The 14,209-nt window shown below is 38.6% G+C and overlaps 1 protein-coding gene across 6 annotated transcripts in view; it reads right to left on the reverse strand.

The window, feature by feature from the left end:
* Positions 1-14,209, reverse strand: part of VPS13B (vacuolar protein sorting 13 homolog B) — a 1,123,013-nt gene that overhangs the window by 514,575 nt on the left and 594,229 nt on the right. For all 6 annotated transcript variants that reach the window (XM_075582636.1, XM_075582637.1, XM_075582642.1 and 3 more), the window contains exon 25: positions 9,174-9,377. In XM_075582636.1, the coding sequence (XP_075438751.1) occupies positions 9,174-9,377 (204 nt within the window). The remainder of the gene's footprint in view (positions 1-9,173; positions 9,378-14,209) is intronic.

Raw genomic sequence — 14,209 nt, forward strand, 5'->3', positions numbered from 1 at the left:
CTAATAAGTATACAGTACAATTAAGTAATTTGTAAAACACTTACCACATTTTATAGGCAACCCAATGAATTTGGATGCAAGTGGATTTGATAATTAATCCCTTTGCTGCTTTGCTGGCCTCTGATCGTTAACGGATTAAATACAACACAAAGAAAGTAAAAATCACAAACTATGGGCATTTGTTGCAAGTCTTCTTGATTAATAAAGACTTTTATAGACTGACTAAGGATAGCATTAATTTAAACCGGATTGTGTATTATTAGGTTTAAGTAGTTATAGTCATAGATAAATTGTGTTAAAGAATTGAAATGCACACAGATTAAAGTGCAGGGCATGATAATATAATGCACAGACAGTACGACCAGACATTAAAAGTACACATTGGGAGATTAAAATCAGAGTTACACAGACTTTGAGAGTAAGTGTAAATGCATTAAGTTACTGGTGAGAAGGGTGTTTCAGAGGTTATGGGGCAGTAGATGAAATATTTGCCAGGCAAGAGACAACACAAGAGACAGAGGAGGCAGAATACAGGAGTACAGGTAGTCCTCGCTATCCAACATTTCCCTTTACAACGAATGGCATATCCAACGCTTTACAATGCCTCCCTATGGGCCGTTTTTCGACGCCTGAATGCGTTATCCAACGCTCACCGCCACTGATTAACATGGGACTCACATTACGGTTTCACTATCCAACGCTACTTCCAGAACGGATTCCGTTGCATAACCGAGGACTGCCTGTATAGCAAAAGATACCAAGGAAATACACAAGTAATAAACACTTTATTCAGGGTTTTGCAGTGACGCCAGACTTCCCCATAACCTAGGATTTAACAAATACAAAAATCAGATTCCAAGATATCTGTGTTCTTGTGGCTGTTTTCAAATGTATTGTATAGTGCACATTATTGGGTGTGAATGACAGCTATCGAATTTATTTTGCTCAAAAAAATTAAAAGCTACATGAGTGTAGTGTGAAACAGCTGTGTAATTTTGCTATAAAGCATTTAAAGGGCACTGTTATAAGTAGATGCCATTTTCTAAACCTAACCCTGGCGGTAGCACGTTTGGAACCAATACAACAAACTTGTCTCAATTTAATATGGGCGTCCTAACAAAAGTAGTAACCGCGAGGAAAATCGCACACAGGCTCGCAGCCATTTTGCACTGTTTGGAAGGAATGAGTTTCTTTGAAGATCAAGACCTCGATTTCCTAGCCCCCGATCCCTCATGGAGATTAGAGGCAAGTAGTTTCCATTTCTACTTACGTTGCAGAAATTCTCCTAAGAAAAGCAGTATTTTTCGCAATGGGTATTGCAACCGCTGGCATGTTATAGTGGGATATTCTGTGAAATAATGCCTTTGAATCCTATGGAAACTCTGTGATAGTTTGCTTTATAACTGCTGTGTTATTGGCAGGAGCAACAAAATCCGCTATATCTATATTGTATTCATTTGTGATGCACTGTTAAAGTAGCAGTCTGCATTCATCAGCATTTTTTCTTACATCTTCTTGACTTTTTCAAGTGCTGTTTTACTTTTTTAAATCTGATGATTTGTTCAGGAGATATGAGGTTTTGAAATATTGTGTCCCAGAGGTTAAAATGGAGCTCTCCCCAGAGCAGAATCAACCATGGTACTATAACAAGAGGCACTAGAGATTAGGAAAAATCATGATTTTTTAAATTTATTTTTAACATGAAGAAGAACATTTTGTTTAACAAAAATAAGAGAGCAGGACACGCTAAGGGGGTAAGATACTTACATTCTTGGAGTTGATATTGGCTTCTGCTTGGGATTGCTGCCTTAAAGTAGACCTACAGTATCACTGGAAGTCATCAGGGTGATGTTACAAGATGGTAACACTTTTTTATGACTTGGTTTTAGATTGAAAATGTTTACAGCAGTATTCATTAAGCTGCCATAGTGCTAATCACAGCGATATCATGGGTAAATTAACACGGTCACTTTTCGATCAAACGCATTTGGATCTACACCAGGAGTGGCCAACTCCAGTACTAAAGGGCCACCAACAGGTCAGATTTCAAGGATATCCCTGCTTCAGCACAGGTGGCTCAATCAGTGTCTCAGTAATTGACTCTCCCCAGCTCCAAACCACAACGGAGTGAATCATGAATATTGAAGCATTCTGTCTTACAGGGAATACGATGACTGCATTTTTCTGATACCATCCTATACTGGCTAAATTAAAAATGCAGAGCCGTGATCTGATCAAGACACAGCTAGTCTTTCATAGCTGAGCAGTGGTGCTCAAAAAAACACGTGATTCTATAATCAACTTGTTAATAAAACATTTATAAATGTCCAGAAGTAGAAAAAATGTCCAGTATATACAGTAATTACTAATATAGCCCGAGAGGGATATGTGCCTAGTGGTGTCCACTTGACAACCACAAATAAAGACACACCAAAAAAAAAACACCCAATCATATAAGGCAATATGTAAAGCGGTTTAGAGCTGTTAACAGGATATATATTTATATATATATATATATATATATATATATATATATATATATATATATATATCAGGGCACTATGGCCCATTGCCTGCCAGCTCCCGTGAACATCGAGGTAGCATCAGCGGAGTGCAATCTGAAGTTTGTGAAGATCCAGAGATGTGGCGTGTAGCAGAGCACAGCCAAACAACAGCCAAACTTGACAACAAATTAAAAAAAAGCCAAGGCAATCTCCAAATAAACAGATCAGTTTATTGCAGGCTCAGCAACAGTAGGACTAAATGAACGCACCTACGCGTTTCATGCCGAAGCACTTTATCAAGTTGAAGCAAGCTTTCTTATCTTGTGAAAAACCATGCTATATAGCAAGTAACATTCCCTAAACACAAAGTATATATGCTATTGATATATACATTCAGTATGTTACAGCGATTGCGAAAGACTCTTCCTAGCATCTCTATGTTTTCATCGGACATTTAGAACTAACAAACTGTAAATAGGATTGGGCAAAACAAGGCAGCTTTGGGGGAAATGTGATGCCAAGTTCGAGAACAATTGCTAAAGAAAGTTTTGAAATTGCCAGACCTTGGAGACTGCAAGGAAGATTTTTTTCCCCCCACCTCCCTCCCCCACCCCTCTACTCTCGGTGCCCAAAACACCACCATAACCAATTAAATAGATAAATACACACAAGGTCTAGGAGGTACAAGACCACACCTTTTTATTAAGACATCAATTAACTTGATAGGTGCCAGCCAAAGGTACTAGAACTAATGACTCGTAACAACCCCCAAGCCGGGCACCACTCGGCTCGATCCGTTTGTTAAGACTAGGCCGCAGGAACTCACATTTAAATGATCCCTGCCTACTCGCCACCCCCAGTCTCCACATCACTTTACTGACCATGGAGCCCCGTCTACCAAGGATAACCGCACTTAACCCCCAAACACTGCCGCTGCAACCAAGGCAATAAACGCCTAAAAAAAACCTGTAGGGGTAACGAACGGAGACTTATCTCCTCTCCTCCAAGGAACTTCTGTCTTTTTCTCTCATTTTCTTTATTGCATATAAATATATATACATATACATATACATATGTATATATATATATATATATATATATATATATATATATATATATATATATATATATATATATATATATATAAAGATAACAGCAGGCACTTCAAAGGCTCCAAAGAAATAGGTGCTTGTTCAACAAAAATAACAGGAAACCAGGTGTCCCACCAAGGAGACAAAAAACAGCACTCAAGGTATATTGCAAAAGTGTATTTGAAAAAAAAAAAAAAAAAGCAGGCACATATAAATCCAACGTTTCGGTCCTGTATAGGACCTTCCTCAGGGGCGTGCTGGAGAACACTGCCCAAGGAAAACATATATACCCATCACCCACCTGTGTGCATAATCAAGAACCAGCTGATTGTAATTAAAAACGGGAGTACTGTAGGCGCATGGGAGCCCTGTCATCACTGTGCAGCAGCCCAGCCTCACCACTCCTCTGTTTACACTTAGCTATCAATGACAAACACACCGCACATGTGCGCCTGCAGGTGGAGCCAGTGAGCACACCAGTCATTCTAAGGCATCCCCCTTTGCCATGGCGACGCAACTAAAGCGTCTGTAACCATGGGAGTGTATGCAGAAGCAGACTGCAATAGGGAGCAGGGGCACTGAGCCGTGCAAACATGATGACGTCACATCACCAGCAGCAACAGGTCCTGTAACCAAAATTAAAGTGCAGTATTAAAAACACATGAAGAGGTGAAAATATATACTCCAGATGCACAGTATTAATAAAAATCTCTATCAATAGTGCAACAACAATAAATATACTAATATCACTCTAACATGCTACCAAGAGAAATGGATAGTGAATGCAGATTTGCTTGTAAGAGTTGAAAGAGCAGACATAAAGGAAGGGAAGGAACAGGAAGGGGGAGTGGAGGAAAAGGGAAGAGGGAAAGGGGGATGGGAGGGAAAGGGGGGGAGGGGAAAAGGGAAGATGGAGGGAGGGAAAGGGGGGGGAAGGATGGGGGGGGAAAGGGGAAGGATTGAGGGGAAGGGGCGCGTAGGAGCAAAAGTGGGGTCACATAAGGCAAAAATAAGCCCAAAGATGAATACAGAAACAGATCATTCTAACTACACAGAGGTGACAGATGGCAGTGGGATCCCCAACTTTAACTCATAAATGTATCTCCCTAAAGTGATACTACTGTTGCTACAAAAAGCAACCCAGTTTAAAATCCTCATTAAGTCCTCTGGGTGCCATAGTATCAAGTTCATAGATGAGCCTTGTTTCCAATTGCAGTAATAATTTTCCACTGTCACCACCACGAATGGACGTGTGCGCTTGCATAATAGGCATGCATCTCAGCGTTGCAAGGCTATGCTTAAAGTTTTTAAAGTGCCTCGCAACTGGTTGCAATTTATGGTCCTCCAATCCAGTGTTGTCGGCCAATGCCTTCCTAATAGATGATCTATGCAGACTAATCCGCTCCTTTAGCATGTGCGTCGTTTTACCGACATAATATAGTCCGCAAGGGCACCGGATAAAGTAGACAACATATCTACTTTCACAGTTCATATAGTCCTGAATAAGGCGTGGTTTGCCACTATGGGGATGTGAATACTGCATGCCTAGAATAAGGTATTTGCAGTTGGTGCATCCATGGCATTTAAAGACACCTTTTTTCTTACTCAGCCAAGTTGTAGGTTTACCATATTTTTCCACCGGGTCTGCCCTAGTTAATGTATCGCCGATATTTCGCCCTCTTCTGTAGCAAAATAGTGGGGGACGCTCAAAATTCTTGCCAATGGTGGCATCATTCGCCAATATATTCCAGTGTTGTTGGATCGAAGTCTTAATCATTCTTGATGCAGTACTAAATGTACTAGTGACATGGAACCTATCTTGCTTCTGTGCATTCGAAGAGGGCAGCAGGAGCTGTTCTCTGGGGACATCCTTGGCTCTCTTAAGTGCTGCATCAAGGTCCTTACATTCATATCCCCTCTCCTCAAAGTGTTTACACATTTTCACAAGGGCTTGATCACGCTCACCACTATCACTAGTAATCTGGCACACTCTAAGAAACTGGGAGTAAGGTAACCCTTTCTTAAGAGGTATTGGATGATGGCTGGTTGCCAGGAGGAGTGAATTCTTATCAGTATCTTTCTGATGTATCCTCGTCCGAAGTACTCCTTCAGTTAGATATACTTCTGTGTCAAGAAAAACGACCTTACTTGGACTATAAGTCAATGTGAACCGTATGGTGGATGCAATTTGGTTCAAATAATCCACAAATGCAATTAGTTCTCCTTCTGTACCATCCCATAGAAGGTAGACATCATCAATGTAGCGCATATATTCAACAATGTGTTGTGACAGAGGTGCGTCATGGAGGATATGCGTCTGTTCGTATTGATGCATAAAAAGGTTAGCGTATGATGGGGCCATATTAGACCCCATCGCCGTACCCATTAGTTGGAGGTAGAACTTATCCTCAAACTTAAAGTAATTTTTGAACAATACAATGTTCATCAAAAGTAGTAGGAACTCAGTCGGTGGTCCTGTCCGATCTTGTTGACCCCGTAACTGTGTGGCCACCGCCTCCAAGCCTTCCGTATGCTCGATGTTCGTATAGAGGCTTGTGACATCCATAGTTACCAACAGCAATGCACCATGTGTCACTTGTATTTTAGCCAATCTGTTGATAAAGTCTGTGGTGTCCCGTATATAACTGGGCATTTTGGTAACAAGAGGTTGCAGGAAAAAATATATATATATATTTTGTTTTTTTCCGCTTTTTAATTTAATTTTTTTTAATTCAACAAGTACATGAACTACATATTTAACAGTATACACAAAAAAGGGGAGGGTGGGCGGGAATTTCTTGGCAGGGTGCAGACTGACCTTGCGCTCCTGCCCCTGGCTATTCATAACCTTCCTGAAATCTCCTTTCTCCAACCTTAAGGATGACCCCGTGGGATGAATAGTTCTTTTGAAAGTTACTCGTATTGACCATGAATATATTTGTATATTGTCATCATAACCCCTCTTAGACACCTCTCTTCTAATGTAAACTAATTTAATTTATCTATCCTCTCCTCATAAGTCAGTTCTTCCATCCCATTTATTAATTTTGTGGCTCTTTTCTGTGCTTTTCTAAGTTCCATAATGTCTATTTTATGGAGTGGTCTTACTAATGCTGTATATAGTGGCATCATTTTGCTTACTTCCCTCTATCCATACCCTGTTTTATGCAAGATAAGATCTTATTTGTCTTTGCAGTTACTGTCTGACATTGGGCACTATTTCTAAGCCTGCTGTCCATCAGCACTCCTAAAATCCTTCTTCATCAAGGATTGACCAAATTATGCCCCATTTAATTTATAAGCCTCCTTTTTATTCTTGTTTCTCAAGTGCATAACCTTACATTTATCTATATTAAAGCTCATCTGCCATTTACCTGCCCAAGATTCCGGTCTATCCAAGTCCTTCTGGAGAGAAATTACATCCTGCTCTGATTTTACTATCTTAGTGTCATCAGCAAAGATGGAGACTTTGCTCTCCACAGTATGCCAAACTCAACGTCATTAATAAACAAGTTTAAAAGCAGTGGCCTTAGCACTGATCCTTAATATTCTCCACTTACATCTTTAGCCCAACATGAAAAGGTTCCATTTATGACAACTCGGTTATCTATCCTTCAACCAGATTTCAATCCAGCTGCAAATGTTTTTACCCAGACCAATGGCCTTTATTTTGCACACAAACCTCTTCTATGTCACTGTATCAAAAACCTTTGCATATCAACTGCATTACCCTGGTCTAAATTCCAACTTACCTCCTCAAAGTAACTAATAAGGTTAGTTTGGCACAACCTATCCTTCCTAAATCCATGCTGACTATTACTAATAAATCTGTTATCCATTAGGTATTCCTGAATATTACCCCGTACTATACCTTCAAGTAGCTTCCCCACTATTAATGTCAGGCTTACAGGCTTAGATATATTATGGTTTATATAAACATTTATACAACTGTACGATTATTTTTTTAAATGTTTTCTACAGCCAATAGGGCATTGCAGCCTAAAATAAACTATGATAATATAACATTACGGGTCCCTCACATACACAGCAAAGATGAAGCAATGCACAGCCACGTGTCTCTGACTGGCCCATAATCTGTCCTCCCTTGGGTTTATTAAACAATAAATCATATCACAGATGGCTGCATTGCACAATAAATAACATGGAATAGATCAGAGGAACTCATAACCCTAATATATTAGGGAATGCACAAAGGTTTACAGAATAGAGATTTGGAATATTTATGAATGAAGGGTGGTGGAAGGAGAAATGTTGCCTTTTTGGTAACATGCTTTGCATTGGTTTGCAGCACCCGTCAACGCCAGCCCCTCCACGGACCAACATCAACTAATGGCAGATTTCATGGGATTCAATGTAGGTAATTTGCACTATTTAAAAACAAAAAACATCAAAGTGGAAGTATTTTTTCTTTAACTTTTAATGTCCTCTCAGTTACTAAATGCTTTTAAGTGTTTTTACGATCAAAGTAGTCTTTTTATTTGCTGTCCCATCTTTACATCATTTATTTTGTGATAATACTGTTTGTAACGAGTCTGTTGATCCAGACTTTTTTCCCCCCATCTTTGTTGTTTGCTTGAAACTAATTATACTCCCATTATCAGACAAGGAGATAAAGAAAAAAAAACAAAAATCACCAGATAGGTTTCCATTTTCTTTGGGCGGTTTAATTGTCAACCAATCAGGTTTTACCCAGCAAACATAAAAAGTGAGCATGTTACTTCAAGAGTGATGGAATAAAAAGACACTTGGACCAGCGCTCACTTCCCCCCCCCCCCCCCCCCCTTCACCGCACCAGAAGGGCTGACTTGTGGGAGTGCCTATTAAAACCCTGCAACATATAGATTATATAAATAAAGCACATCACATTCATTGCATGCTGCTTTGTAGATAAAGGCAATTGATAACAGAAAAGACCATTGATCAAGAAGCCAGAGAAAACAAAAACATTGATTTTACATTAATAACAAAATCCTTATGATTAGGAGTAGCCAAGCAGAGAAACCTTAATTTGGCTTGTAACACCCCATGCAAGTTTCCTTGGGCAAGTCACTTTATCTATGTCCTTACAACTTATGTATATATGTTAAGTGCATTGTACAACACACATATATTAACATGACTACTGAAAAACGACATTATAGGTTTATTTACATTTATATTTTCTTTAACTATTGTTTTTTATCTTAAACTATTGTATGGATTGTCTTTTAACCGTTTCTATCTGCTTAACGACAACCATTCTGTAACCCCCCACTACCAAAAGAGGCCTAGAACACTTTGCAATGAGCTGCATGCTCTTTTTGGCAGCGAAAGAGTTAAATATGCTAATTCTCATGAAAAGCCCTGCATGAATACAGATCCGAACAAAATAAAGAAAGAAAAACAAATAGTAAAACAACAGCATACAGAATACTCATTTTAGATGGGGGTTTTGCCATGACTGAAAACCTTAAGGATAGATCATTTTCATCATGCATGGATGTATCAGGTACCAGCTTCTAATGCTTGTCATGTTTTATGTGCTGATAATGCACATTCATTTTTCAAAAACACTTACCTCAGTAGTGGTTCCAATGTCAGCAGATGGGCTGCATGTGCTGGTATCTGGCGGAGCTGTGCCAACGCTGCTTCTAATGGGAGAGCTTGGAGTCGGAGCTGTCGTGGAGTCAGAGTACATGGAAGATTGATACAGGATGCCTCTCCTTTGAATCTTCTTCCAAACTTTACTCATAGTGTCGGTCAATTCGTACAATAGCTCAACCTACAAAGGAGGAGCAGATCTAATGTGACAAAACTGTACAGAATAGACAATGTAGTAAACATTTTTATTTGTTGAAGTAAAAACTGAGCCTTATTGCTGGAGAAACTAATTGTGTTAATGGCTTCATTACCACATATCATTAAACAAAACTTGCTGGACAATAATATCAAACGGTTCAAGCTATCTTCATGCTTTTTGCTACAGAGGTCTTCTTTAATATGAACAATTAAATATCAATAATTCAGAAATGTAGATTATAAATACAAAAAAGTAATGGTACTTGGCTACAAAATAAATACATTTCACGCACATCTAGCAGTGAAGGAGTTTTCAGGTATGTGTGTCAGTATTTAAACCTTCCAGTGCAGCTGGATATACTGTATATAAAACAATATATAATATTATATTATATATGTATTTGCTATATGCTATATGGTGGAGGGATTTCAGTCATCTTTTCACCCACCATACCCTAACTAATGTGTGGTGAAGAACTACCAATGTCTTAAATTGCAAAGCCAGTACAACCAACCTCACACTGATGAGACCGAGAGAGACAGAGACAGAGACAGGGACACAGAGAGAGAGACAGAGAGAGACAGATATGCATTGGAAGGTTTAAATACTGATACACATACCTCAAAAATCATATATACAGTTGTGTGAAAAAGAAAGTACACCCTCTTTGAATTAAATGGTTTTACATATTCATATGCATCTTTACCCAGGCTGTGCTCAAAGCTGTGAGATGCAGCAAGCATAAGCTTATAGGGGACCATGTTATATGGTTTTGAAGCAAAAGGTGGCACGGTGAGCTCATTTGCATGTCATTTCCCAGAATCCCTTGCTGCAGTGGAAGCACTGTGTGCTGGGTGATAATAGTGAAAGGCAGGGTTGCAGACCTGTCTACGACAAGCAAATGAGTATACATGAATGTTTCCATTTGCTATATATATGTATATATATTTTTTTTTCTTTAATATGTCTATTCCATTCAACCCACTACCACAACTTCAAACCCGATAGTGTCTTACAAATCTTTTACGAGATAATGAGTTCACAGTTAATGTAATGACAGATGTGAGATGAGTGATCGTTCTTTGGCCTCCTAGAATGCTACATATATTGATTTATGGTGTTAAGCACACAATTGTAGAGAAGAAGACCTTTTTACAACACCGGGCTTCCTTGCATGATCCAGTATACAGCATTACATTACTTTGCATCAGAAATGGAGCTCTCCACTGATTGCCAACCTAGGTGATTAATTATCCTGCAGGACTGAAGCTTTGTCGTTTTCCTTCATTTTGCCCAAATTCAATGATTGCTTAACATGGAGATTTAGATGGTCTGTCCACACTTCATCTTTATAGTACTGATGGTGATTCAGGCCATATAATTCAACACGGTATGTTCTTTTTAGAGAGAAGAGGCTTTCTCCTGGCAATCCTTCCAAACAAACCATACTTGGTTCAGTCTTTTTGTAATTGTACTGTCATGAACTTTAACATTTAACATGCTAACTGAGGCCTTTAGAGTCTGAGATGTAACTCTTGGTTTTTTTTTGCAATTTCTCTGAGCATTGCACTCCTGGGAAGATTGGCAACTGTCTTGAATGTTTTCCACTTTTGAATAATCTCTCTCACTGTAGAATGATGGACTTTAAATTGTTTGGAAATGGCCTTATAACCCTTCCCAGATTGATGGGCAGCAACAATTGCTTCTCTAAGATCATTGCTGATGTATTTCCGCCTTGGCATTGTGTTAACACACACCTGAATGCTCCAGACCAGCAAACTGCTAAAACTTCGGCTTTTCTAGAGGTGGTCACACTTGTTGATGATCAATTAATCAAGGGCATTTGATTAGCAGCACCTGTCTGCTACTGAGCATCTTAATTCCTATGGAAGCAGTAAGGGTGTATTTAGTTTTTCACAGATGGCTTCTCCATTTTGGCTTTATTTTTGTTAAATAAATCATGACACGGTGTAATATGTCATGTGTTGTTGTTCATCTGAGGTTGTATTTACCTAATTTTAAGAGCTGCTAAGGAACAGATGATTGTTATTATGTCCTGATATGTAAAACCATAAAATTCAAAGAGGGTGTACAGGCATACCACGCTTTAAGGACACTCACTTTTAAGTACACTCGCGAGTAAGTATATTTCGCTCAATAGGCAAACAGCAGCTCACGCATGTGCCTGTCAGCACGTCCTGAACAACAATACTGGCTCACTACCTGTACCGAAGCTGTGCGCAAGCAGGGAGACTATAGAGCCTGTTACACATGCATTATTTACATCAGTTCTGCACGTATATGACTATTGCAGTACAGTACATGCATCAAAAGTTGGAAAAAGGTAGTGCTTCACTTTAAGTACATTTTCACTTTACATACATGCTCCGGTCCCATTGCGTACGTTAATGCGGGGTATGCCTGTACTATCTTTTTCACACCACTGTAGATACCAAGGAAGAACATGAATTACCAGGTAAGATTATAATGAAATGGAACCCGAAGAAAAGAGAAACGTACTAAAATTTACATACGGAGTGTGGGGGGAAGTAAATACACCGATAAGCTGTGTAAAGTAAAACATCTTTCCTTAAAGTATTTTAATTTCCTAAACATGGTAATGATCATCACGGGTTAAACAGGAGAAAGTCAATCCATAGTAAACTCAGTGGGCTGGAGATCAGGATGTGCAGTATTAGTTCTGAGAAAGCCTGCACTGCCCAGCTCAGTGGCCCGCAGGGAATTGTCATTTCAATATTCAGAGAACATACTGTTTAACTTGCACATTGTTTGACTCAGTTCTAAGATATTTACACAAGGTTTCGTAAATAAGCATTAATCATGGAATTTGTATGACAACATATTGCCATATACTGTATAAAACATGGCCGAGGAAAAAATGCAAACACAATCTATAAGCAGACCCACAGCTGGATACCATACTCCCCTTACAGAGGGGGGCGAGAGGGGGATACTTTTGTGATACTTATAAGAAGTTTCAGCCTGGGGACACATGAAGCTGACTTCTTATGTGGGCAGAACAGATGCATAAAAACACTGATGTCAATCTACATTTGATGTAAAACAGCACTTGATTTTTTTTTTACTTCTTTGTGTGATGAAAGGTCTCAACAATCATTCTTTTTCTTTAATAGGAAGAAGTGTTTGGTATTTTACATAGATTCTGTGACCATATTTCAGAGATTTACAATAGCCATGCCATATCTATGGAACAAATTGGTTTATATGAATATTGTAGTATAATAATAACTTTATAATAATAATTTTATTGCATATCGTGCTTCTCTACAAATAGGGCTCAAAGCGCTTCACAATGACATTACAGTGCACGGTAAACAGCACATAGGAATTTTTGTAGGCACAGGTCCATGCTAAAATGAGTTTACAATCTATGTTTCTGGTGCCTGAGGCACAGGGAGATAAAGTGACTTGTCACAAGAAGCTGACATCGGGAATTGAACCAGGTTCCCCTGATTCAAACGCAGTGTCATTGTTTACAGACTCAGTGTTTTCACTCACTGAGTCGCTCCTTCATCCCTATAAAAAGGTTTTATTTCTTCCTCCACAGCAAGAAAAATCAATAAGCAAGTTCCTAAGTGTATCACATTGCTGGACAGTACATTCTGTCAAATCAGCCTAAAATAAAGTCTAGTAAATGTCACGAAAAGCTTCCATTTTAAAATAATCCAGCTGTAGTCCTGAATATTTGACATTGTTCCTCCTCTGCTGGTATGTCATTGTTTATTTGTCAAATGTTTAGTACTGTATATGCAGCCTGTCCTCGTCATTTCCTAATACCTTCTTCATATAGAACAGTTTGATAATTCCATTTTTATGAAAATAACTACTTGACGATCCTTGTTTTTTTTTGTTTTTTCTTGTTTTTTTATTTTTTTATTATTATTATTATAGCAATTTTTATTTCCAACAAACATATCCATATTCCTTTGGGCAAATTCTAATTTTGTACGCATACGTTTCGAATAAATTCTGTTCTGCAAATTATTTATTACCAACCTTTTCATGCAATGATTACATTTCAGATTAAGGGATCTCTCTCAATCTATATTTTTTAATATGTATTGAGATATACAGATTGCAACTACACAATTACAAATGATATGTGTAAATCTATATTAGACAACAGTTAGAGCTTTGTGTCCATTGAAGTAAAACTAGTAGCTTTCATGCTTATATTGTTAGCAGAGACGCAAGCAGATGTGGGCAGAATTGAGATTTCTATATAAGATAGCAGTGGATGCTATGGATGCTGGAGAAAATATGTTTCTGTTTCTTTCTTTCCATGATAATTAAATCCTCCCTAGTTTAAGAAAAAAAAAATGGAACTACTTTTTCTTTTCTTTGACCAGAAGGTTTTTAATAATAAGCCCCATGCAAGTTGAATGAGTTACCATGTGCTGGTATCCACGGCCACCCTTCTCATTGGGTAGAGCGGTCCTGAAAACTTCCATGAACAAGACAGAGATAGTGTGGTTCAAAGCAACAAAAAAAAAACTATGCTTTGGTGAACAGCAATATTTTTGCTTGCTGCTACATCAAATGTAAGAAGCATGTTTCTCTTATATATGACAGATATTTAAGCCAAGGAGGTTGACATTGTGTAAGACTTGACAGATTTTTCACACACCAGCGAGGGAAGGAATTGCAGACAGTGACACAGAAATTGATACTGTACATCCTGCTGTAATATGTGGTTCGAGATAGAAAAAACTGGACTTATAGGTCCCAGGACCTGTGCGACAGGGTATTAACAAAAAGGTATATTATATTTG

The sequence above is a fragment of the Ascaphus truei genome, chromosome 2, assembly GCF_040206685.1.
Source record: "Ascaphus truei isolate aAscTru1 chromosome 2, aAscTru1.hap1, whole genome shotgun sequence".
In the NCBI taxonomy this organism is placed as follows: Eukaryota; Metazoa; Chordata; class Amphibia; order Anura; family Ascaphidae; genus Ascaphus; species Ascaphus truei.